This window comes from Saccostrea echinata, unplaced genomic scaffold, assembly GCF_033153115.1.
Source record: "Saccostrea echinata isolate AGI-Se365-2 ecotype Australia unplaced genomic scaffold, CSIRO_AGI_Sech_v1 ptg000029l, whole genome shotgun sequence".
NCBI classification, from domain to species: Eukaryota; Metazoa; Mollusca; class Bivalvia; order Ostreida; family Ostreidae; genus Saccostrea; species Saccostrea echinata.
In genome coordinates this window covers 19,370,989-19,396,537 of record NW_026889778.1, presented here as the reverse complement: position 1 = coordinate 19,396,537, position 25,549 = coordinate 19,370,989, and the positions used below count along the sequence as shown (strand labels likewise).

General features: G+C 33.9%; 1 protein-coding gene across 6 annotated transcripts in view; it reads left to right on the top strand.

Moving 5' to 3' along the window:
- LOC133195691 (plasma membrane calcium-transporting ATPase 2-like) overlaps window positions 1-25,549 on the top strand; it is a 66,070-nt gene that overhangs the window by 2,984 nt on the left and 37,537 nt on the right. For 5 of the 6 annotated variants that reach the window (XR_009722232.1, XM_061331611.1, XM_061331608.1 and 2 more), the window contains exons 1-4: window positions 7,984-8,116; window positions 9,230-9,301; window positions 14,727-14,748; window positions 22,949-23,162. Coding sequence is in view for 5 of the 6 variants with exons in the window: in XM_061331611.1 (XP_061187595.1) it covers window positions 22,979-23,162 (184 nt within the window). In the remaining variant the exon portion in view is untranslated. Of the gene's footprint in view, window positions 1-7,983; window positions 8,117-9,229; window positions 9,302-14,726; window positions 14,749-22,948; window positions 23,163-25,549 lie in introns of those variants that run through there. The other variant, XM_061331609.1, reaches the window with a different exon arrangement.

Genomic DNA, 25,549 nt, shown 5'->3' with positions numbered 1-25,549 from the left:
AATGATGGTGGATATTTTTTACTGAATAGGGAGATAGTCCTCTGAGACAGCACATAGAGTAAGTCATTTTATGTGAAAGTTATTTGTATTTTTTTTATTTTTTCATTTTTGGTTTTAGTGCTTCTTTAATTTTCAGTTGAGGGAATTGATCAGGAATTGGATGACACTGTATATATATATTTAAGAACACATGCACTTGAATAGCCTGGATCAATTAAGTACTTTTATTTGAGAACGAATTAATATTTAGACAGTGTTCATGACTTTGCTTAAGCAGTTTCCAAGGTTTAGCATACATTGCTTGGTTACCTCATCTTACATCTCACACTAAAAGAAAACAAATATGGGCATATTTAAATTTAAGAATGCCAGTGACTTATTTCAGAAATATATGAATGTTTCAAGTTTTTCATGACAACTGAAGATAAACACTGAACTAACATTGTTTTGCATGGGGACAATTCTCAGTGAAGACCAGTGTTAAATTACCCCTTATTGATCATATAGTCATATTAATACAGCAAAATTCTTTACAATTCAAAAAGAAATTATTTCACCTCAACCTTTAGTGGCAGTTAATAAAAATCAATAGACCCTTGACAAGGTATTTAGTTAGGCCTAATTATTCATACTCAGTGTGTATACAAATCTAAAAACATGTATGGTCCCTTGTGTACTTCATAAATCTAAACGGTATTGTACAATTCATTTGTCAAGCTTCTGTATAATTATTTGCAAAACTTCAAAGGTCTGTGCTGAATAAATAGAAAAAAGATGAGCTTCATCGCTGACGTAAGCAAGGTTAAACAGAATTGTGTTTTCATTTTATGACTTAACCACATCTAAATCTGTTTATTTATGTAGATCTTTTGCTTGTTTTGTACTGATTAATTTCTGTAACATTAGAGCATATCTGTGCTTCTGCAATTATCTTGCACACCTTGCAACCCAAGGTGTCTTAATAAGATAGTTTAGAGAATACGATTGTGTATGGAATGTTGTCTCTCATGTAATATAAATATATGGCTGAACATTGTCTACAACTAGGAAATCTTATTGGCTCACTTGGAACAGAGATGGTCTTGGATGGCATATTTAAAGGTGTTTTTTGTGCAATCCAAATATGAAAAGTATACAGCAAGGTAAATTGATTGTTTTTTTTTCATGTTGGAAGGTGGATCAAGTCCTTTTTCATACAGAAAAAAATGGTAAGGAATCACTCAAGAATCAATGGACCAGAAAAGATGAAACTTAATGTGAAAAGTAGCTTCCAAACATAAAGTAGATTCTAAATAAATCAAATCATGGACTCCGGGAAAGGGTGGGCCACAATAAGGGATCAAAGTTTTACATTGAAGTATGTAGGAAAAATCCTTTAAAATCTTCCTCTCAAGAGCCACTCAATCAGAAAAGATGAAACTTATGTGAAAGTTCCCAGACATTAAAGTAGATTCTAAACTATTCAACTCCTGGCCCAAGGGGGTAGGGTGGGGCCACAATAGGGAATTTGAATTTCACATGGAACTATGTGAGTTTTCAAAATCTTAAGAAAGACAATAGAACTATTAATATGCAAACATTCCCATGTTGTGTGGATTTAATTTTTTTTCTTCAAATTATTGACCCAAGCTTAGGGTTGGCTAAAATCATGCAGGAGCAAATTTTACATAATGCATGCATAAAGGAGAAGAATTTTCTTCTCCATAACAGAAAGGCCATGTTAGTCATATTGATATTGAACCATCACAATGATTCAGAGACCCCTTAGAACTTAAAGTGGGGCCATAAGATGGGGTTATAATTTTTCATGGGAATATGAAAATCTTTTATTTAAATTAATAAACATGATAAAATTTGAAGAAAAGCAGGGCTGAAGTAACTCATGTGAACATTATCTATGTCTAAGGACCCCCCCCCCCCCCCCCCCCACCTGTTCAGATGGCAGAATTTTTTTTTTTTAATTTTGTTTCTTTACCAAGCTGATTTATTCTTAATGTAATCAATTGTCAGCCCCTTCCTGTTACGTTGTCTTTAATGTTTTATTTATTGCATGTTCCTGTCCTTCATTAAACATTTTCTGGTTATGAAAATTCACAAAGGCATATGTATAAATACCTGGAAAATACAGCATATTAATCAATATTTAAGTTTTATGACAGAGTTCCTGGAATGCCATTTTCAAGTGTCTGACATTTTGAAAATTCAAACAGTCTGTAGAATGAATTCCTGTTAGCTAGTTCAAACAGACCAATTTAACACATTACCGAAAGTCGAATCTGTGCGGACTGAAAGTTTTCTAAAGTCTTGACAGTATTGGGGTTGTTATTTGGACAGTATGGTGTTGCAATTGCTATTATGAAAATATATGCATAAACACCATGATGTTCCATATCTGACTGTTACGTTTTGCCTGTTAGTGGAATCCAAGACAATCTTTTGGATGCATTCATAAATGTCAATCTGCATGTTCCTTATATATTGTTCTTTTTTTTTTCTTTTTTTTTCAATTTTCAACACCTTTAAAGACGACTGTAGAAGATTTCCAGATAATTTGTTTAGATGGAGGTAGCATCATCATGGTTTTTCCGTACTAATAATGGATATATACGTCAAATAATGTCGTAGCTGCAGGGTGGCTCAGGCTTTCCAAAAAATTAGAGATGCGCTCCATCTCCATAGCTATTTCTGATTGGGCAGTCGTGCCAGAGGGTTTCAGTTTCAGTAGTGAGTACAAATTAGAATGGACACATTGCTGTGTAAACTATTAGTTATTGATTTGCCATCTCGACAGTGGCTGGCGAGAACAGTCATGTCTGACTGAGCCAGGGAAATGTCAGAGGTGGAGTAGGGACTATTTTGTCGGTCCTGATATTTACGTACCGCCCAATCAATAGGCTGGCTTTTGTCGTAATAACCAGTGGTGGTCGCAAATCTTAATTCAAGTCTCGTTTTTTTTTTTGTGACCATGTCTCGTTAGAATGAGAAAAAGAAAGAAAGTGTTCTAGGATCTGTCTAGAATCATTATGTCGTGAAACGTTAAGACTGTGCAGTATAGATTTTTCTCTTGAGTTTCTCTGGTTCTCTTGTTTCTGGTATGACAGATGAATTTATGTAAAGATGGTGATATGCAACCCCAGTGATTTACTTCTTGATTGTGACCAAATTGATTGGTGTTTTGCAATATATACTGGGGAGAGAAAAGGGGAAGAGAGAGGCTTTGGGGAAGAAATCAATTTAACGTGAGTTATTAGAGATAGCTCTGATAAATTTCCAAATGACCTTCTCTCTCTCCTTCCCTTGTGGGTCTTCCAAACCCTTGTCAGAGAACAGCCAGAATAAATAGCAGAAAGAGTTTTCTATGAATGACATATTCATGATATTTATTAGATATGAAGGCAATGCCTTTTGATGTCCTTTTACCATACAGTGTCAATTTAAACATCATAAATTTTACTTATGAGGAATTTTCAGATAGGTTCTTTGTCATACGTATTTTATTTAATTCTTGATATGAAAGAATTTTCAGATAGGAAAGGTTTTTGAAGTCAGGGTAGGTAATTTGTGTTTTTAACAAGTGAGAAGGTTGTTTTACTCTACTGAATTACTGCAGGTATAAAAAATGAATTTCTGCTTCCTAAAAGAGTGGAAATGACTGTATTGCTTAAACAGAAAAAACATTCAAGATTGTATGCTCTTCCAACTTGAACAGTATAGTAGCTTATAGTCAAAACAAGCTTGCATTAAAATGGACCTAGATATCTAGCCTAGCAGCTAGGCTATGATCAGTGTTGAATAAACCATATTTAATGTTTCATTGTCCATATATATATGTAGGATATGGCAAGTGGTCATTTTTACTTACTGAAGATAACTATATGGCCATCTGCTGAGGGTGAAGTTGAGTTCAGAGAACTTAATTGACTGAGTATTCTTAGTTTATTTTATTACCTAATTTTGTTTAATTCTTATTTCTTTTGGTTCTTTAGGTCAAACAATTTGCGTAAGCAACAGAACGTTCGAGTAACTTAACAATTTAAAGTTATAAAACTTTATTAATGCCACAATGGATGCGGAATTTGTTGCATTCTCTGTCATGATCAGGACGATTAATTGTCACAATCAAAGTTTTTTACTCCATCTTTAGTGTTACGACATCACACCGCACTGTGTATCTTCTCCATAATGGAACTCGGCTATTAAATGATGAATGGTAAAATTCACTTGGGTTGATAGTTCTTTTGATTTGGTTGACTGTTTTTTAGTGCCACAGATTAATAACTTATGAATAGGAAGAAGGGGTCTTAAATTGGAAGAGGTTGCTAGAATTGTGATTTAATGTGGCTACAAATGGATTTCTCAATTAAGTTCACTAGATCTCTATAGTTTTAATACACAGTTTGCGTTTCTGACTGGGGAATTGCTGCTCTAGGCTCAGGCTGATGGTTGGAGGCGGAGAATATGGCTAAGGGATTTGAATCATTATTTTACCATTTTCTTAAATAGAGGGGATTAACATGCATTATTGAATAGTCAGTTGCACAAAAAAAAAATATAAAATTGCAGAAGAAATTAATTTCTGGAACGTAATATTGTATTTTTTTTGTTTTAATTTGTTCGAAAATCATAGAAACTTGTCCGATTAATTTCAGTTGTTTGCTGCACTAATTGCAACATCAATTTGTTTTCAAATTGATCGTGATAACATGCACAAATTTTTACAAGATTTAATTATTCATGTTGTTGTGTTTGGATATCAGATCAGTAGCTTTTAAGATGATGATGCTTTGTGATACGTGGATATCTACAAACGTGATAGAAAAGTCTGTCACATTTTTTTTATTCTTGGTCATTTTCATGTAACAGTTGATATCAATGACAACTGGTGTTGACATTGATTGAAAATAAATTTGTGTGAGTAGAATGTAACATGAGTTGATGTTTTGTGAAATAAGTGGTTAAAATAGTTGGATTAGTTTGTTATTTAAAAAAAGCTCTGGCAATGTATATATTGATTAGATTCTGGTTAACCCCATTCTTACATATCATGCACTTGTTGCAGAAATTTAATTTGTGTTTTTATTACATATATGTATTTTGCTGTGGTTGTCATGAATTAATGTACCTGTACACAGTGTATGGTTGTAAGTTACATGAGGATTTATTTGCATCATTTAAGATAAGAAATCACTATACAGATGGTACTATGTCCAAATCACAAAGTGTGAAATCACAATTTTTTTGAAGGAAAAAAAAATTGTTGTGATCATGCATTTTGTACACTTTAATACAAATGAAAGGGATAAAAGCACCCCCATCCTTTTCCATTAGCCAGTAATTTTTTTATCAAAATTAATGTGTACAACTTGGAATTTGAAATATTTGCATCTTCAATTATTTATCTTTTGAAATTTGATGAGGATACACTTTTAGGTGTGATGGGTCTCTCCTACAACAGAGGTAATTTTACACTTGTATCAAATTCGACTGCAGTTTTAGTAGCCGCTTATACTGATTGAACTATACATTTAAAATTCAAAGAGGGTAATCAGAAATGATCATACACCAGCTAGAAATAAGTATTTTTTAATGATTTACCAATTACAAAGTCAAAGGTCAAGTCTGATGGTAGTAATTATGGTACACTTGACTTTTGATATTTGGAACATTGCTATCTCAGATACTGTGAGTATGTAGTGTGAGTTGGTTGTCTCAACCCTTATTTCTTTAAAACCTCTGTCATTGTAAATCTGAAAATTTGGGACGTCCCATTGAGTTCCAGATAATGAGGTTTGTTTGAATATATACATGACTTGTATGTATCTTAATATATCTCTTTCTGAATTACTTTAATAGGAACTTGGAAAGTGATAATTAAATAATTACATGTTCACCTACCATGTGGACTTTAAGTACGCCATGACATTAAAAATCTGCATCTCATTGAACAGTTCAACAGTGACGTATGATGTATGACGCATTAGAGCAAGTGTTAGCATGGGAAAAGTTGTAAATTTAGACAAGATTAGTCACCCTAGTCAATGCATACATGACATTTTCTGTAATCAATATCAGGATTACATCATATTACCATTCGTCATTGACACCTGAAAGTCAAAATTATGTCCTAGGTTATCTTTATGCTTCATTTTCCAGTATTAAGATCAGAGGTCAAGGGCATGCTTTGCTAATGAAGATTGGCACATAAATGTGCAATGTATCATCCCAATTCTTTTGTAAAAAATTTTCAATGATTATTATTTTTCCATTTCACAGCACTATGAATGGATAAAAGGTTCATAGGGTATGCATGTCTTAAACACGATTTACAGTGTCCTTCCAACCACCCCTCTCCCCCCCCCCCCAACCCCCCCCCCCCCCCCCCCCCAACCCCCACCACACACACATAAAATGCTTTTTCAATGACAAATCTTATCTTGGCTGCCTGATTTGCTAATTAAAGATCTATACCTGACAAAACAACATTTGTTCAAATTCAAAACCAGATATAACCAGTGACAACAAGAGTTTATAATGAGACAGAAGTTTAGTGTAAATTAATCATGTTAATAAAGAAAGTTTCTGTGAAACGCAAATATGTAAATCATGAATATGATGAAAGCTTATATCCTGAAATAGTGACCATGTATTATATTTATGTACATACATGCATTTTTTTTACATACATTATTTTGGTATCATTTAAGTAAAATTGGTTTTCTTGTCATTCCTTATACACATGAAATAAATCTGTATATACAATGTGAGAATTCAGATATTGTTTATAAAGTGAAGTTTATCTGGCCAATTGATTTGGAGATATATTAAAAGCATTGATTATTTGGCTGTGGGTTATTTTCATTCCGCCTTCCAATGGAGCCATTATTTGTATCAATTCGGAGTCCAGAAATCAATGTAAAGGGGAGAGGAGGCAGTATAGCTACAAATTAGTCATGTTTGATTGAGACATTTTACAGAGAAAAAAATTGATAGACCTGGGCTTGCTTCAGTGACTCACTATTTGATTTGCTGTGACGTAAAACATTTTAAAAACTGTCAAATTTCTTCATTTATATATAGTCTCCCTTGAGGTTTTTTTGATTGTATTGCTTTAGTCAGAACTACGGGATTAAGCACGTTAATTTCTATTGACTTTTAAAATCTTGTGAGTTTTGACGCAGATCTTTAAAATAGCTGGATGAAAGAAATCGGGGAAAAATGTAACCATATGCTCAAATTAAATGATTCGCAGATAGCATTTTGCTCATGCAAGCTTAAAAACTGAATGGTATAATAGTAAGTTATGTCTGTGATTATTCAAGATGTATAGTTGTGGGGATGGTGACATAATTAAATTACACTGTATAACATTCAATGTATAACGTGAAGTTGTTCTATAAAATGTATGAAAAGTGATTTTAAAAAAATGACCATATCCATCTTTTTGCTCAATGTCATTTAGTTTTGAAAACTTGTATGAAGTTTATAGCTATTGAGATCATCGGGTCTTGCAGGATTACATTGTAACAAGCTTTCTGATGTAAAAATTGAAGCCTATATAGATATTTATATTCCAAGATATGTCAGTCTTATAAATGCCAATATCAAAGCTTGATATACACTGGATCAGATACTCTCTTCCTCTTTCCACAGCTGTGTGCTGGACAATATATATATACGTATTATTAATATATATTTGATATATGGACAAAAAGACAAGATCTGGCAAAAAAAAAAGTATACACACATGAAAAAAGCATATTCTGTTGTCATGGTGATGGAGAATAACTTTCATACCTTTTCACCATTATGATATTAATGAGGGATCCTGTTGGTTTATATAAAATGGGGGTTTGCTGCCAGATTGGCGTAGGAATTAGCATGCGTGGTTGTTCTGGAAGTCGCATTACACACACACACACATTTCTTTTGTAGTGCCAGAATTCTCATATGTACATATGCCATCATTTAGGGTTTTTCTTTTCTTCTTTATTTTTATGCTTGTTCAGCAGGCAGAGGGATGTTTTTTTGTTCCCACAAGGAATTTAAATGCTGTATAAGATTTGTGACTAATGTGTCAGGAAGTTAGAATGGATTATTAGACAATAGATTATTAAAGGTAGGGAAACAGTATTTTTGATAAATAGCTGTTTTAGTGTTGTACACCAACAGTTTGTGTGAAAAACCTGTGTAAATTTGTACAGTTTTATAAACCAAATTTACCTTTCAAATTGTTTTATTGTTTTATATTTTGAGGAAAGTATGTCAATTTTTATCCTCAAGATGTCCTTTTAATTACTTAAAATACTCCCAGATTATTTATATATTAAAGAGGAAGTTTATATATGTATTTTTGAGCAATACACACATTGTCAAAAAGTAAATTGCATTGATTAATTTTAATTGAGCCTGCTATGTGAATCTTTAAAATGTCCACTCCTCATCTGTCATTTGGATCCACCCCTATATCTTTGCTCTCCAAAAGTTAAACTGAGATGCAGACTGCAGAGCACTGGTAGAGGATGCAGTGTGTGGTAATAAGAGATTTCCTTCATTGATTATGTTGCATAATTGATGCTTATTCCTGGCTGGCCCCCTGAGCCTCTGTTTGGATTAACTCAGGTAAAAATCGCATACCTCACAGAATATCTGATTGTCTGTGTCAAGTCCTTTGTAAGAAATTCACCAATAGACAATTTTTGCATCCATCAGCATTCATCATTGGGATTGTTTCACAGTTGATCGAGTTCTATTGAATGATCATGGGGAGGTTATATATATAGAGGCAGTTTAACTCAGTGTGTGTGTGATTTTGCACAGATCCATATTGTGTCTGGTGATTACGTTTTACGATATGCTGATCATTCTTTGATTTCTGGGAATTTCTGACACGTGTCTGGCTACTTGTGGAATTTGTGTCAGGACCTGGTTATCTTGCCAAAAAAAAAAAAAAATCAGTGGCAGCCGTGCATCTTCTGGGCATGTCGGAGGACCGCCAATACATGGTTACAGATTGATTAAAATTGACACTAGTGTATTGATCAGGCTTCCATATTACTGTGGAATACACAGTTTTACGCTAAGGGAAAAAAAAAAGAAGTGTACAGTGGGCCCTAGTGGCGAAAGCTAAAGTGTGCGTATTGATTGTGGGGAGGGAGGAAAGAGAAGGACACTACTTCAAGGTTACAATGTGCAGGCATTTCTCCTGACCAATCTGTGCTTCTATTTATAGATAATGGTTGCCCCATGTGATGGATAGTGAATGCTGAGCGATAAAGAAATCACAACAGATATATTTATTTAGGTGAGTTGCTTTTATTTTATCCCCATTGATTTTCAGATGATAAGTATAACATCCCATACTGAATCATTTTCCTTCTGATTTTTAGAAGGGAAAAAAATTATTTGGTCAGGAAATAGAAACGCTGTGTGAAGCAGAGGCTTAATAATGTTATTTCAGGCAGTGGTAGGGGTTTACCTTTGATGCTGCTTGGATGCTGAAAATGTCAGATTGTTTGATAAAAACACCCCTGTTTTCTGTTTGAGAGCATGATTGTTATGATATTGTTCTGTAGTGAAGGGATTTTATTATTGACTTATCCTATGCAATGTTGCAAAAATATGTTCTGAGCAGAACCCGCAGGTTTTAAGTGTATTTGAAGCTGGTGCCAGTTCATTTCTTGTTCAGTTAATCCAAAATGTTAAGTTAATGATGTAGAAGCTATAATCCCCAGTGTTATACATATATATATGTGTTTACTTGACGTCCTTAAAAAAAAATTTGCTTGCATTAAGTAAAACAGATTATTTTTTAGCGCAGTTCCTGTGTTTATAGTCTTTTTCCCTGGAGTCAAAGTTTATGACATGTGATGAAGTCAATAACCATTATAACTGTTTGGTAAATATTTTCCATATCTAATTGAAATTTGGACTGATGACACATTAATTCAGTTCACATATTGGAAAACAGTTGGGAGTTGGAAAATTGATTTGACAAAACTTCTGGTTATTTATGTTTTCATCAGCATATTGGATAAAATTGGATAGTTTAGCTGCAAGGAGTATGGCAATTTATTGATTTCAATAAATCTCAATTTGTGCTGGTATTTTGTAAGGGAGTTCAGGGAGGCCTCGTGTAACAGAGCGCAGCTTTCTGCCCATCAATGTCTTGTGTTCCCAATAAAGCTGACAACTAGCAGCAAAATTAACATGGCTTATTCACTAAAGACTCTAAACTACCTCTTTAGATGCAGAAAACCTGAGAGGAAACAGAGGCCCCTGTAAGAAATTTGTTGTGTAATGTTTACTCCCACTAAAATTCTCAGTTCTGGCGAATTGGTTTTGACAAGAACACTGAAGCAAGCATGGCACCCCGGAAGTCTTGTACACACAGAGGGAAACCAAATAAACAAGGCCCTTTTCTAAACATTCCAGTATTAAAAAGCTCTTAAGTTCAAGATTTCCTAAGGACATGAAAACATCAGCTGGAGGCAGAAAGGAGCTGGATTTCTTTACACCTGTTAGAATCTAATGATAGGAATTGTGCTAAATTGATGATAAACACCACATAAACACACATGTATGGCAAATATTAAATTAGCAAGTGCCCTGTTTGCCCCAAGGAAGTGCTGATGACCCTAGAAGCACCCACCCCTGTTATCATTGATCTTCTTTGATTGACAAGGCACTAAGGTGCTAAAATGTAAGTCTTTTTGAAATTACTGTGTGTGTATTAAAATGTACTCCAAACTAATGTGAAACTAAAGTCTGGCAAATGACCTTCATGAGAGGTATACCCTCCTTTTTGCTTTTTTTGTGCAAGTTGGGCTGCTTACTGAGAATATCCAGCATGGAATTATTATCAAAAACTAATTTATTTGGAATTGTTTACCTATGCCGTAGGCAAACATGTCAACATTGGTGATACATTAAGACTTACATTAGTACAATCTTAACAGTTTGGTGATTCATTATTCCACCAATATTGATAATCAATTGTGGACTGATGCATTTAAACAGTAGGTTAACAGTGGTTGATTAAAGTCATGTTTTTTATGAATAACAAATGACTTATTTTGTCATGATAACTATGGTTATTATTATATTTTATTTTAAGTTGTAAATGAAGAAAGACTTCTTTGACACTATCTCCCCCAGAAATTTCACCTTGTCATGAATGGTTGGTTGCAAATTGTACATTAATGGGTGAAATACCAGTTTCCAAATCTGATTTGAAAAAAAAAAAAAGGTTTCTTGACCTGAAGTCCAAATATGCTGAATGAGGCTTTGTTAGTCATGCTGAAAAAAATTTTCAGGTTATGGACAGACTTAGATTTTGTTAACAGATTTTAACAGTTTGGTGATATTTTGTATGTATACACACATTAAACTTTTGTGTACTTTAAGGGGGGAAAAAATATCCCTGTGTCTCCCTTTCCAATTGTCTATGACCAGTCTTCTAAATATAGTCTCCATAAAATTCAATTATAGGGAGAGAAAGTTACAGCTGTGTTTAGCAGCCCATCAAAAGGACTCTCACCTTTCAATTAAGTTTATAATGAGATCCCAAAAACCGTTCCTTACAGCTTTGAGAGGCCATAACAGCATATAAGTCGCAACTTACAACAATGCTACAAACACCAAGAGAAAGGGGCATGAAAAACAACTTTAGGTGCTTGCTATAGTTACTACAGGGAAGCAAGTATTACAGAAGCTCACAGTAGTTAAGATTCTGTCAAAGCTAATGGGGTTCAGAGTGGGCTTGGTGCCAAATCTACTATTGCACTGCTGCACCAATGGAAATGACCTCATTGCCAGGAATACAACTAATACTGAAAGATAACACACAATGCTGGTTAACCCTGGGGTTGATATTCACTGTTGAGGACATGTGCACATGAATGCAATTGTACATTGTGTTTATGGTGTGGAGTTTTAAGAAGGAAATACCAAAAAGAAAAAGCAATAAGTTCAGTCCAAATGAGGCAAAAAATTTGAAAAAAGTATAGCAAATGCAGTGGATAAGAGGGTTGCTGTTTGATACATTTCTGAAGAGTCGTGCACAGTTTTAGCAAATATAGCCGATGTTAGACATGAAGAATTGAGTTGTTTAAAGTCCATCAAAGAGATGTAATGTTTGGGTTATTTTAAAGTACAGAACCATGGGTATTGGTAGAATACAGTTGTGGGTTTGTTTAAATTCCATGGTTCAGACTAAATTAGGTCTTATCGATATTAATGGATTTCTTTCCATGAAAACTTTTACCATTATTAGTACCCAAATTGTACTGGGGAGACAGTCAGTAAGGAGAGAGATTTAATATTGAAGAATGTCAGGATTCGGATTGGATGCTTAAATTAGTACATGACAAATCTTTGGCTTTAAATTTGGTCCTCATTTCAATTCAGACCTCATGCATGCTGTTTTATTTCAGATACATCTTGTAAGCCATGATTGCACAATCTTACTACTTTGGGACCACATGCAGCTTGCAAAATGTCAAGGTGTGCAAATAACTGTAAAGAAAATAAGAATTAAATGCAAGATAGGATTATGTTCTTGACATTCTGGAATATTCTTGCCACAGTTAGAAGAAGAGTTGTATCCATGTTTTACACTGGTATTGTTAATGAACTAAGACAAGGTTTAAGCAGTGTTGTGTTGTCTCTGTGAATTCCTCCTGCTAGCAGAAGCCATCAGTATGTAATGTACTTGTTGCATCTCATGTCCTGTAGGCTGCCAAGTGTTTAGAATGCTTGAGTGAACTGGAGGCTCTCATCTGCTATCATTAAGTCACTCTTTCCCTTTGCCTCACTAGAAGCTTCACCAACTTCTGAAGAAAGATTTGGCAAAGGGAAGGGTTTGAATCCTCTTATTGTGGCACAACACAAAAAGGCCTAGAAAAGAGTTACCTTGTCAGGTTTGATAAATAATTGGTTGCTGAAGAGAAATTTGTAATGAAGTGTCACAATAGTCACATGTGTGAGGAAAAGTTATTGCTAATTCTTTGTTCAAGTTCTTGGGGTGGGTTGGAAAGGGGGATCAGAGTTGAATTTTTTTGTTGATTTCTAGCCATGTTCAGCATTGGACTGTAAATACTGTAGATTGGCAAATAATCACGATGGTTTTAATTTCACTATATTCGCGATTCATTATTTTTCTGCGAAATTAAACCCATCGTGAATGCTACATTAGTTTTTAAAAATGTTTAAATGCTTATACGAAATTTAAATTAATTTCTTGCAGCGTGAAATTTAAACCATCGCGATTGGTACTTTTTGTGAAATCATGAAATTTTTACACTGTGGAAAAAAAAAACGACTTGCAGTACTCCATTAACCTTCTTTGAGTGTTGCATAGAAAGTTTAATATTGTTCAAGGCTTGATTATTAAAAAATACTTTTTAGGGAGAGGGCAAAGTAAGTTTTAAGAACTTGTGCCCAACCCCATTGTATATATATTTACTACAGTAAAATATGTTCAATTCAATCATAAAATGAAAATCATCAATTGATGGTATTTGCAATGGAGATTTTCTTAAGTTTTGGTACGTGTTATAATTGGATCTTGACCAGTAAGAATCATTCCATTATTTGGAGTCCTTAAATTTTGCTACATTTTGAAGTGGATTTAGTTTTTTAAAAAAATGTAGTCATTGGGCTCCAACCTGTGAGGAGAAGAAGTTATGCCAAAAGGGGTTGATGCATATTTATTGTTCTTTAGTACTGTCAGTTTGTTATATGGTATTAAGGCGACAGTCATTGTTGTCCTGACCATGTTGATATTTCATTCTTTTTCATAATTATCAATTACTGTAAAAAGTGTAAAAGGTAGAGTAAGACGAAGACTCATTGCTTTAAGGTTCATAGGCCCTCTGCTAAGAGAGATAACTCTAACAGCGATAAATAACTAAAACTGTCAAATTAAAGACTTTGTCTGTCAGATTTTACCCTGAAGGTAAGCTAAAATTATTTGCATCTTGATTATAATATAGATTTGGAAAACCATAAGCCTTCGAGGAAAATTTTACACGAGTGAACAGAGGAACTTTGAACCTTGATATTACTTTCGAATTATGATACACAGAGCATGAAGATTCTGTGAAATACTTATATGTATACAGTAAAACTAGCTTATAAGGAAGTCTCTGGGACCTCAAATTTTAATTCATTATTACAATATTCTTAATCAGTATAAGGAATAGAGTAAAAAGGTTACCAAGGGGATTCATAAGAAATCCTTCTAATATTTATAAGGAAGATTTCCTGTTAACTGAGTTCTTTACAACCAAGTTACACTGTATATGTCTTTATACCAGTAACCCATGAAGTGAAAACTCAAAGTTGCAAACAATATTCATGCTTGTGTTATTTATTTTCCAACAAAATTTAATTGCCAGAAACTGTCAAAAATTAAGTTTAGCCGAGAAGTTTTAGGCATTAACACTTCTGTGTAAGTTCTTTGGCTGAAAAAAATATCTCACACACCGTCCATGATAAATTGGTGTGACTAATTAACAAAAAAGCTGGGGAAATATGAAACACTTGTTTATGAATGTTCTGGTGGTGTAGTTCTGCAGGGGATCCAGTGAAGGGGCCCCTGAGTTCAGCAACATGTAAAAATTATTATAGATAAGACTTAATGAAAGTTCTTTGATCTCTGGAAGAATATTTTATTAGAAACAAATTGTTCTGAAGTATTAATGTGTTTCTCTTTTCTTCTTTTACAGGTAATTGATGGATAGATCACAGGTATGCTATCTTTTGTTGAGGAATGCCAAGAACTTTTATTGATGTTTTTATGCTCTTTAAACTAGCCACCGTCAGTCTTAAGGCAAAGCAACATGAAATTTATTGAAGGAAACGATTACTCATTTAAGGAATCTCATTTATGAAAAAAAGGAGAATAAAATTATTGCTGTGTGTGTAACTTGTGGACAAGCATTAAAGGAGCTTATGCATTGGTTGGAGTGTCCATTGTCTGTCTCTTCATCTGTTTGTGAGCTGTGCTCCTTCTTTGGTTTTTTTTTTTCAAGTAAAATGAGATGTTAAGGTATTGGCAAGTAATGAATAAATTTTGAAAAATGATTTCTACTGATGATCTGTATTGCTGCTGAAAGTGAAGTGGAATTTTGCTGCCCATATAAAAGTCTCAGTGCAAAGTATTTCAAGTTTTCTCATAGACTGTAGAAATGCACCATTGTGATTAAGGGTGCAACGATATACCGTTTGACGGTATATCGCGGTATATTTTTCCACGGTTCAATTCATGATACGCTAAAACTGATATCTCGGTTCGGTTCAATCCGTCCAGAATTATCCGAATCGTCCGTTTTGTTTCCTTTTTTTACAATTTCAAAATGGCTTCCGTGCAAAACGTGAGGTCGCCGATAACGCATTAAGGGAAGTTAAACTCATCTCCAGCATCTTACAGACCTCAGATTTAACATGGAGAAGGACTGAATGTGATTATAAGTTATAGATGTTAAGACAAATGATAAACCCTTTAGATCTAAACGTATTCTTTGGTAATACACGATATTTCATCACGTGTGTATTTCAATGAAAATTCACTGTCTAGTTGACTAAAACATGTTAACACGGGAAATATGACAACTGGTTTTCTACGTAAATAAAAGGAATAAAAGAATGAATGTCTTTCTTTTTCATTCCAATTTAAAAGGAAGATTATTAGGAAAGGTCCCCATAGTTCCCTGAATCCCTGTAAATGTTCATCATTGGTTTAGAATATTCTCAAAACTCAAAGATCTACCTAACAATCCAATTCAAGTTAACAAAATGTTATTTAAATTATTATTAAAAATATGATCATTTTATATAACCCTGTCAAGTTAAAAAACAAATATGATGACGAACTTGTAAGACTTTTTAACCTTTTATGTATCGTGATACGTATCGTATCGTGAACTGAATACCGTGATACGTATCGTATCGTGAGGTTAGTGTATCGTTGCACCCCTAATTGTGATAGACGTATAGTTCCATATATCATCATTACAGAACATTCAAACTGTCATTAAATTCTAACTGAAACTTAAATTTTACTTGTATGTAATTTGTACATGACATGATGTTTGATAACTCTGAAGACTCCAATGAATTTATATTGGGAAATACATTAAGCAGATCTGTTGCACTAGCTTGCATGCATCTGAGTAGGATGGAGAAAAGAAAAAAAAAACTGATGAATTTCTTGATTTACGCATGCTGGCAGCTACTCCAGATAATGCCAGACTTATGGCTTTTTCTTTTGACAACAATAATCTTGTAATTTAAACCCATGTTCAATAGGAAGAAATGTTTTTTTTTTTCATGGAGGGAGGTGTCAAGGTCACAGATTCTGCTGAAGTGATTGTAAACATGGGAAAGAGTTGTGTGTTGTTTGTCAACCTCTCTGCATTTGTATGACATATTCACAAAAAGTATGCCTTATAAATATTACATTTTTATGTGTGTACTAAATAGACTCCATGTTCAGGTGTTGGAAAATAAAAGTCTTGAAATGGAACCATCAAGCATTCAAGGGCTATTTGGATTCTTAAGGCTTTTTCACTTTAACGTACTGTGTTGAGATCAAGTGGATTGTACATTATGGAGGGGGAGTAAATTTGAGTTCATTGTACTTGAATATATTTAATTAACTCATCTATAGATAAGGATATTTTCTGATTACACATTACTTTGGTTATAGACATGTTTGAGTAAGTTCAAGGTGTAAGAAATTATATGTGCCCTCTGAAGGGAAATGCACTAGGTTTTATTATTGAGACCTTCATTTCTAACTTGGTTTTTGTTGCTGCGTCAACTTCTAAATGGAATTTAATGGATGATAAAAATCGATGTTAAAAGTACATGGAGGGGAGGGGTATACATAGAAAACAGATTGAGATCTGCTTATTGTTTCAGTGAATTTTTGTGTAGGAGGTTTGATGATCTGATGCAGAATTGCTGAAGCTGCTGTGACTAATGTTAAATTCGTTGATGAACGTCTGATTATAATGCAGAAGATTCTTGAAGGATAAATGTTTACCTGTTGCTCCTGAATAATCAGGACAATATCTAATGATCTGATGATCAAAGGGAGGGAGCTTTTGTTATCTATCAGTTAATTTAGGGTTCTTGTTGAAAGAAAGAAATGATATTGCACAAGAATGTGTATATAATTGGATTTTTCCCCCTTTGTTGCAAAATTCTGATAGAAGAATCTAAATGTGACGATCTCTGACTAAGTACAGAGAGGTCAGACAGAAATGCCATATTACAAAACCTCTTTGATTGGTGACCTCACAGTGCCAATTCAATATATTTCTCCAGAATAACTCACGCATTGATTTCAAGGGATTTTTTATTGCATAAAGAATAAAGTATTTGACATTTACTTAGTATTTGGTCGTTAGAGCATTTTCTGGCATTCATTATCCTTCTATATTTGGACTCTGGGATCTTAGGCTTAATTTGCTAGGTCTCTTTCTCATATTGATTTCTACAGTTAAGCAATCATATTTTCATGGAATATATCCATCATTTTTGAAAGCAAAAGTTGGATTAGCAAAAAAGGATAGATAGATATATATATACTTAGGTTTAGAAAGGGCTGGGGGGGGGGGGGGTGGCATTGGCAAGGAGGGAGGGGGTTGAAAGAAGCAAGTAAAAATTGACATCTACATCCTGATGAGTTCAGATTTTTTTAATATTTGATAAGGGAATGTTGTTTGCATACTTTGTATAATAAAATGGGGGATGATTTTAGGGTACTTGTGAAATGATAGAAATTATACCCATATATTCTCTTTAGTGTGATTAAAAGATCAATCAGATGAAATCGTAAGAGTTTAAAAGTATTAGCGTTTATGATTTCACACAGAAATTAATGCTGTCAAAATCAAGACTTGAAATTAGCGAAGACTTGCACATCAAAACACACATGGAAAAAAAAAAACCCAGCTGGGGTAATTGGATGGTCAGTAGATATATATGTATTATTGACCCATCAAGATGTATATTTTGCTACAAGGGTTTTGAACTCGTTTGGATGCTGAATAACCATAATCGAATGAACTCTGTCACATGAGAACAAGATCAGGGATTTTAATATGTTTGTATGTATGAAGCAGGCTGAGTGTTAGATGTCCAGTGTTTTTTTTATATATATGGCTTCTCTCGAGATAAAATATAGGATTGTGTATTGATTTATTTAATTGTGCTTTTTTATTGCTTGGTGATTGTGACTTGGATTCAAACAGTAAGACCCAAGAATTGTCATATTTCTAAAGGATCATATCTGTGTATAGATTTATCACATAGAGAGAGATCGAGGTATGTAATACATGAGGGCCGTGAGATCAATCGGGCTACATGTAATGTGTTTGTATGAAAGCTGTCTATACATACTTAGTGATTTCACTGGGGGATGTATAGTGATGGATTAACTCGTTATTGAGGATAGATTGTAAGTTATTTTTTTTCACAAGGTTGTGATAAAAATATTTAATAATGTAGTCATGTCAAGTAAAATTTGCATTCCTTGAATCTTCAGAACCTTGCATTTGATTAGGGCTTTATTTAGGATCTTGTGACATCTTTCATTGATTAACAATATATATCTGCTGTTTTTTCCCCCATCATAACTCACGTGTTCTTGTTGAATGGTAAGCTTGTTGCTGCAGTCAATTGATTATTATATATAAATATATATATATATATATATATATATATATATATATATATATATATATATATATATATATATATATATATATATATAGCTGTATATGCAGATATGCAGAGAGAGAGAATAAAATCTACTTGTTATATACATATTTTTTGATATTTATTGATATAACTATATATAATATACATTATTTTTATTGTGACATTTTTTGCTTTTCTTATATTAGGACTTATGCAATACACAAAATGACTAACAACAAAATGAAAACTATAATATATAAAAATATGTATACCCTGTATGTATGTATACATATACACACAGTGATTTCCGACACAGAAGTCTGTACTAGAACATGTTTTTACACATTTCCTGAGTGGGAAGAGTCTACAGGATGATAAGGATGTATCTTAGCTGTAGGTCTAAAGGTCAGGAGTTAATTGTATACATACACCTGTTGATGATGTTAACTGAACAGAATTAACAAAGATTGAGGTAAAAACAAAGTTGTATTTTTGACAAGAATATCATGACTGTCTCGAGAATGCGTGAACGTACTTATAAGTTGTTTTTGCAAATTGAATGAATTTTCCAAGATCAATCACTTCAGAATATTAAAAAACAACAAAGAAAACTCTGATTTAGTTCTTTGCAGGTGGGGAAAAAATCCTGACAACTTTTGGAAATGGGTGTTTCTATGGCTTTAAGCTAAGCGAGAAGTTAACTACAGGTGGATCTCAGTTTTTTAGTGGCAGGTCATGATAAGTTGATGTGATATGCGTATATAATGCACCTGTATTCTTGTGTTGAATTTATTTTCGGGAACATTCTCTCTGGATTTACTTGCATTAATTTTCTTTCTGCATCATTATGACGTGTGATGTAATGTTTTACTTTTTTTCCCCCATCTTCTATTACTGTGACGTGAAGTAGGCAAGCCAAAAAAGTGCATTTAGTATGTGTGTGGAATATAACTTGCTTTCATTTTGAGCAGACAAGAAAAAAAAAGTTTCTTTTATAGGTACATATTTCCTGTGGACCTTGATAAATTGCCCTAATTAGTAATTACACCTAAGTTTTTAAACCTGTGTGTGGTTTAGTTATATTTTGTCTGCAGCAGCTGTGTGTAATTTGTACAGGAGATCAGGAAACCTATGATTAATCTGCTGCAAGTCAAGAACAGGTTGTATCAGATAGGCAAAAGAATCTAAGTGAAAATATTGTGATTTCATAATGTACCTATATAAATAGCAGCATGTATTGGAGCCAAAAACTTCAAAACAGCTTCTTTAGAGAGATGATGCATTTTGTGCTAAATATGAAATTTGGAAGCTAGAATAAGAAGCATATGTTTGTGCAGTATTTAAGTGTCAGGTTCAATCTCATTGCATATTGGCATTCTTTTTCACTTTGTGACAAAAGGTACCTATTTATATAAACATAATACAGTTATGTCGTAGAGTATTTGACAACAAACACACGAAGACATAAAATTGTTATATAAGGTGGGGTTTTTCAGCATTGTATGTTTCCACTTGAGGGGCTGTTGACCTAGTGGTTGACTTTTTTGTACTGAGAGAATTCCTCTGTTTTTTTGGTTACATCTTCATACTTTCTCATTATGTCTATGTATTTGTATGGATTCCTGTGGTTTCTGAGATAACAGGATTGTTACTACAGGTTTGGACCATTTCAGCCTTGACATTAATGGCCAGTAAAAAAAAAGGTTCTTGTCTTGAATTCTGATCCAAATAGCCCCCCCCCCCTTCGAGATTTCCTCCTTCTAAGCAGATGTATAATACATGACTGTGTGCTTTTCTGCAAGATACTGAAGGTTATTCACTGCATGTCTTTCTGCCATGCAGGCTTTTGTTTCTGTAGCCAGACATAGTGCAGGGGTAGATCCAGGATTTGAAGTTGGAGGGTAGGGGTGAAATGATATGCCTTCTTCACGGTTCGATACGTATCGTAAAATTTGGTCTCCGTTCGGTTATTTTCGATACAATACATTTTGATAGAAGGAAACAAATTCAACTGTTGTTTTACATGTTTTATGCTTCCTTTTACTTGATCTAGTCAAATAATTTATGTGCAAAATGGATAGAAGAAATCAATTTAATTGATTTGACTGTTAAAAATTATTTTACAAACTGTAAGTTCACAAAAATTTACGTTTTTTAACTAATTATACTGAGAAGCATGTTTATACCTTATGCCAAACCCGACTGAATGACGATCCCGACCGAAAAACGAACCGAACCGAAAATAGAGATTTTGTACCGTGTACCGAACCGAGAAAAAATCGATACCGCGATGAACCGTTTCACTCCTATTGGAGGGGCATCAACTGATTAGGCTCAAGAGATTTTGTAGGGCAGACTTGAAGTATTCAAAGAAGGCAATTTTATGATCTGCTGTTTTCATTTTTACTGAGGAGAATGAATGAAACTACAAATTTTTAAAAGTCTTTGCAATTGAAACTTACACAGTAAATTGAACCCCCCTCCTCCCAGGAACTCCTGCCTTGCAAGAATATATAAATCAGAAATGAATCTCTTTATTTAGACTTCTTTGTCTGAGGAATCATTTCTTTTCAAAGGGTGAACTATGATTTATCAAAAATTTGGGTATTTAAAAAGGGGGGGGGGGCTTTAATCAGCCACAATACTAAGTGCATAAGTTGAGAGTGACTTCAAATGACCAAGTTATAGCTGACAACAGAACCTCTGTCAGCTAATGTGTTATTAGCAGGGCTCTTGATTTTCTATAATTGGGGCTGTTGAACGGCCCCGTTTCCAATGCAAAAAAAGGTATCCTTTTTCCCCAAAGAAAGGTGTAAAATTCCCAATTTTCTGTAGCAAAATATTTTTAAAAAGAATCAAATTCAATGAAAATTAATCACCAAAAAAAAAAAAAACCCAAACACTTACAAGTGAAAGTGAAGCAAATAGGTTCTATGTACGACTGTATTAATTAGTTCACATCACATATATTCGTAAACTAGCTGGTTCGGGGAACCAGGTTATTGTTATTATAGACTTAGGTAACAGTGAGCTATAATGTGAAGTATTATGACTGACTCAATAAAATTGACAAGAAAACATCATCTAGGTGCCATAAAATAGAAATTTTATTTAAACAACAGTAGGCTGTGCCTAGCACCATGTGCACCAGTCAGTTTCAGGCTTAATCTGAAAACCACAATGACCATGAGATCGAGGAAATTCGAGAGGATGTGACTAGCGACTGTCTCTCAGAAAGACAAATATTCACAATTTCAACACTCAAAGTTAGTAATGAGCAAAGCCAATGTACTTCCATAAATATATCGGATCCATATTTGTTCTGTTTAACAGTTTCGATCTTCAAATGACAAAGTGCTAGAAAAGCAAAATTTGAGTGTTTTTTTATGAATGTTTGATTTCCCAATTTTCCCAAAATGATGGTAACTTCCCAATTTGAACGGCCCCTGTCCCAAAAAGTGGTGTGAGTGCCCTGATTAGTCAAGTTGAAATGGATATAAATCGTTACAAATTCATCAGTAAAGTGTAGAGTCTTAAAAGGCTGTGGCATGCTGATACTTGCTCCGCATCAACTGTATAACAGTGATGAATGCATAAGAGCAAGATGTAACACGGGAAAAGTGTTTAATGTCAAAAGTTTAATTGGTATATTCAGTGCATTTTTTTTTTTCTTTTTGGCTGGCGTCATTTAGTTGTTTGTGGTCTAAACTGTGGGTGGAAATGAATTAATGAACTAAAACTTCTGTTTCATTGAATAGCTATAGTGCAGGGGAAGGTATTTTCAGTTTTTGATGGAAACTTTTATATTTTATTTACACAAATGTGTGTGTGTGTGTTTTTTTTTTTCGGGGGGGGGGGGGGGGGGGGTCACATACATCCAAGATTGAATCTCTGTATCTATAAATGGATGGAAGTTTGTAAGAATTACTGATTCTATTCAGTACTCAGGAACTTAGAGATTTACAAAAAGAAAGATTATGTACATTGTACTCTAATGGTTGCTCTTGCATTTGTTCCATTTCATTTAGTTCAGTACCTGACACCAGTGGTAGATTAATTGCTTTTTCTGTTGTGAGTGATATTTTTACAATGCATTATTACTTTAAGGTTATTAAATATGGATAGGAAATATACAGCTTATGATGTAACAAGAGCATTGATTGAGTGTATTGTTCAATTAAGGAAAAGCATATATGTCTGAAAACTAATAGATTTAACAATGTATCCATTTGTTTTTCAGGACCTGGGCACAGTGGGATAATTGACAATCATGGCGGAGGACCAGGTAGATGGACTGGGGATGTCCCGGCCCAGGGACGCCAACTATGGGCTGGACGTGATGGATCTCCGCAAGATCATGGAGCACCACAAGCACGAAGGCTACGAGTATGTGCAGGAGAAATATGGCGGAGTGTTGGAGCTATGTAAACAACTATACACCTCACCCAATGAAGGTAAAAAAATTAATGAATGTCTATCATTACACAATTACCACGAGTCTCACTTGATGAAGTAGAACACTAAGCAAATCAGAAGACCCAAAAATCACAGTGTAGGGAGAATAACCTACACCTATTACCAAATCTATCCATAGTTTGAACTTTCATTAGGCAGTGACATGCTTATATTTACGTCACATCAAACTGTTCAGTGGTGCCCAGACTATATATATTTCAAACCGGAACAAGCAGAGGTATCACCGAGTTTAGTTGGTGTAAATGTTGTTTTCTTAGATCAAAGGGTTAAGCTTATGTCATCTCATTCTTTGTTAGGAACAGCTGATAGTACAAACTATTGGTAGAAATGTTCTAAGAATATAAGATATTTATCTACCTGCCAGGATGGACAAATAAGTTCTGTGGAGGTGTTTCAGCAACCAGTGGTGAACTTTCCTTAGTGTGTTGGTGACTTTGATACTTGTTGTGGAAAAAATACAGGACAGAAGCTCAAAATCGGAATTTTCTCAAAAGTGCTATGATATTTGGAAGCTCACCTTAGGACAGAAAGTTGTTTGAAAAAATATATGTAAATTGAAATGGTGGTTAAATTGATTGGATCCCTGAAGTCTTTTCCATGCTTTGATGACATTGATTGACCTTCAGCATGTTAAGACATATGGCATTTTGAATGAAAAGTGTTCAAAACTATGCACTTATCTGGCACTGCTCGGAGGGGTTTAGTATATATCAAGGATGGAGAAATAAAATATATGAATATTTTCTCACCAAACACTAAGTAAAACAAAATTGCTCAGGCACCTATTGAATGATAAACTTGCTGTCAGAAACATGATGGATTGGAATTCTGGAAGCAGGATGTTTTTCAATTTTTTGCATTGTCTTCAGCAAAATTAATATACAGAAAAGGGGTATCTATTGCCATAGGCTATTCATATCACAATTTTTTTCCATCTACAAATTCTTGAGCTAAAAATAAACCCATGAGAGAGAGAGAGAGGATTGGAAAAGAAAAAGAAAACATTTAAGGCACCATTGTAATAGCTTTAGTAAATCAATTTTACAAAATATTTTGTAGTTTAACACCACATCAATTTTTAAACAATAGCCTTAAACTGGCTCAAGTGAGTTTTTCATTCTTTTGTTTCCATTTGTTATGATCTTCATTGTATGTGTAAATTGTAAAAGTTCTGTGGTAAAAATCAATTAAAAATGAGTAAAGCATGTAATATGAAATTTGGCTTTCGATTTGGTGCAATTGAAATTGATTGCTTTCTTTCAGAAAAAAAAGATGCACGAGTTAAACATTTCATTAAATATTTGACATACGAAGAAATATCTTCCGATATAAAATATTGATCTTCTTTTTCATTATCCAATTTCTTTTATGGGAGTTTAGTCGTAAAGAATCTAGCTATTAAAATGATGCAACCAGGCAAAAAAACCTAACTATCAATTTGTCACTCTAATGATTCGATGTTCACACCGAGAAAAAAGGAGAAATGCTCTCCATCAAAATATAAAGCCCCAGTGGCTTGTGATGTATAGTGAGTTGAGGAGTTTTTCTGGGGATATGAGTGGTGATCTGGCCAGGAAATGTTTGGGGCTATTGTCCTAATGATTGCTCAAGGTTCGTTATTAGCCATCGACTCCTTGCAAACCCAATTGTTCCTGCTAAAGCTTGTCACAGTCGGTGCATTAATGAAACTTCCCTACAAGCTAAGCACACATTGATTATTTTTAATGAAAATTTTTTGGTTTGGATCAATGGGTTCTTTTTTTTTATCATTACTTAATATACTTTTAATATACACCCCTAGTTCATTTATTGGAAGGTGAGATGGGGAAAGGTTATGTAGAAGGGCAATTAAAATCAGGAGCAGCGGGAGATCCATACAGGTTGAAAAGAATGTCCGCTCATTTACTTCCCTAATTCAGCAGTCAGGAAAAGGCATACAAAAGTCCAGTGCTTTCAAATTTGATTGCATCTTCTGTATGTGGAAGAATCTGTCAATCTGTCAGGCCTATAATTAAAGTTCTTACCAGTGAGAATTAGTATGCTGGTCACAACCAGAGAACTTGTTAAGCTTACTAGAGAAAAAGTGGTGAAATTCTAATATGTATAACAGATTGATTACAACATGCTTAGAACAGCATTTTATGATTTGAGACAATGTCTTTGAGAAGCAAAAGATAAAAACTTTTGTATCTATATAATATATTGTTCCTGTTTTTTCAGTTTGATTTTGTACATTTTATATTTAAAAGAGCATGAATTTATAAACTCAAAGCAGTTTGTTGAATAAATGTTGTCAAATTTGTATTTAACAAATGAGTTAGTTTAAAATCAGTGGTCTTATTAGAAAGCAACTGAATGTTGCAAG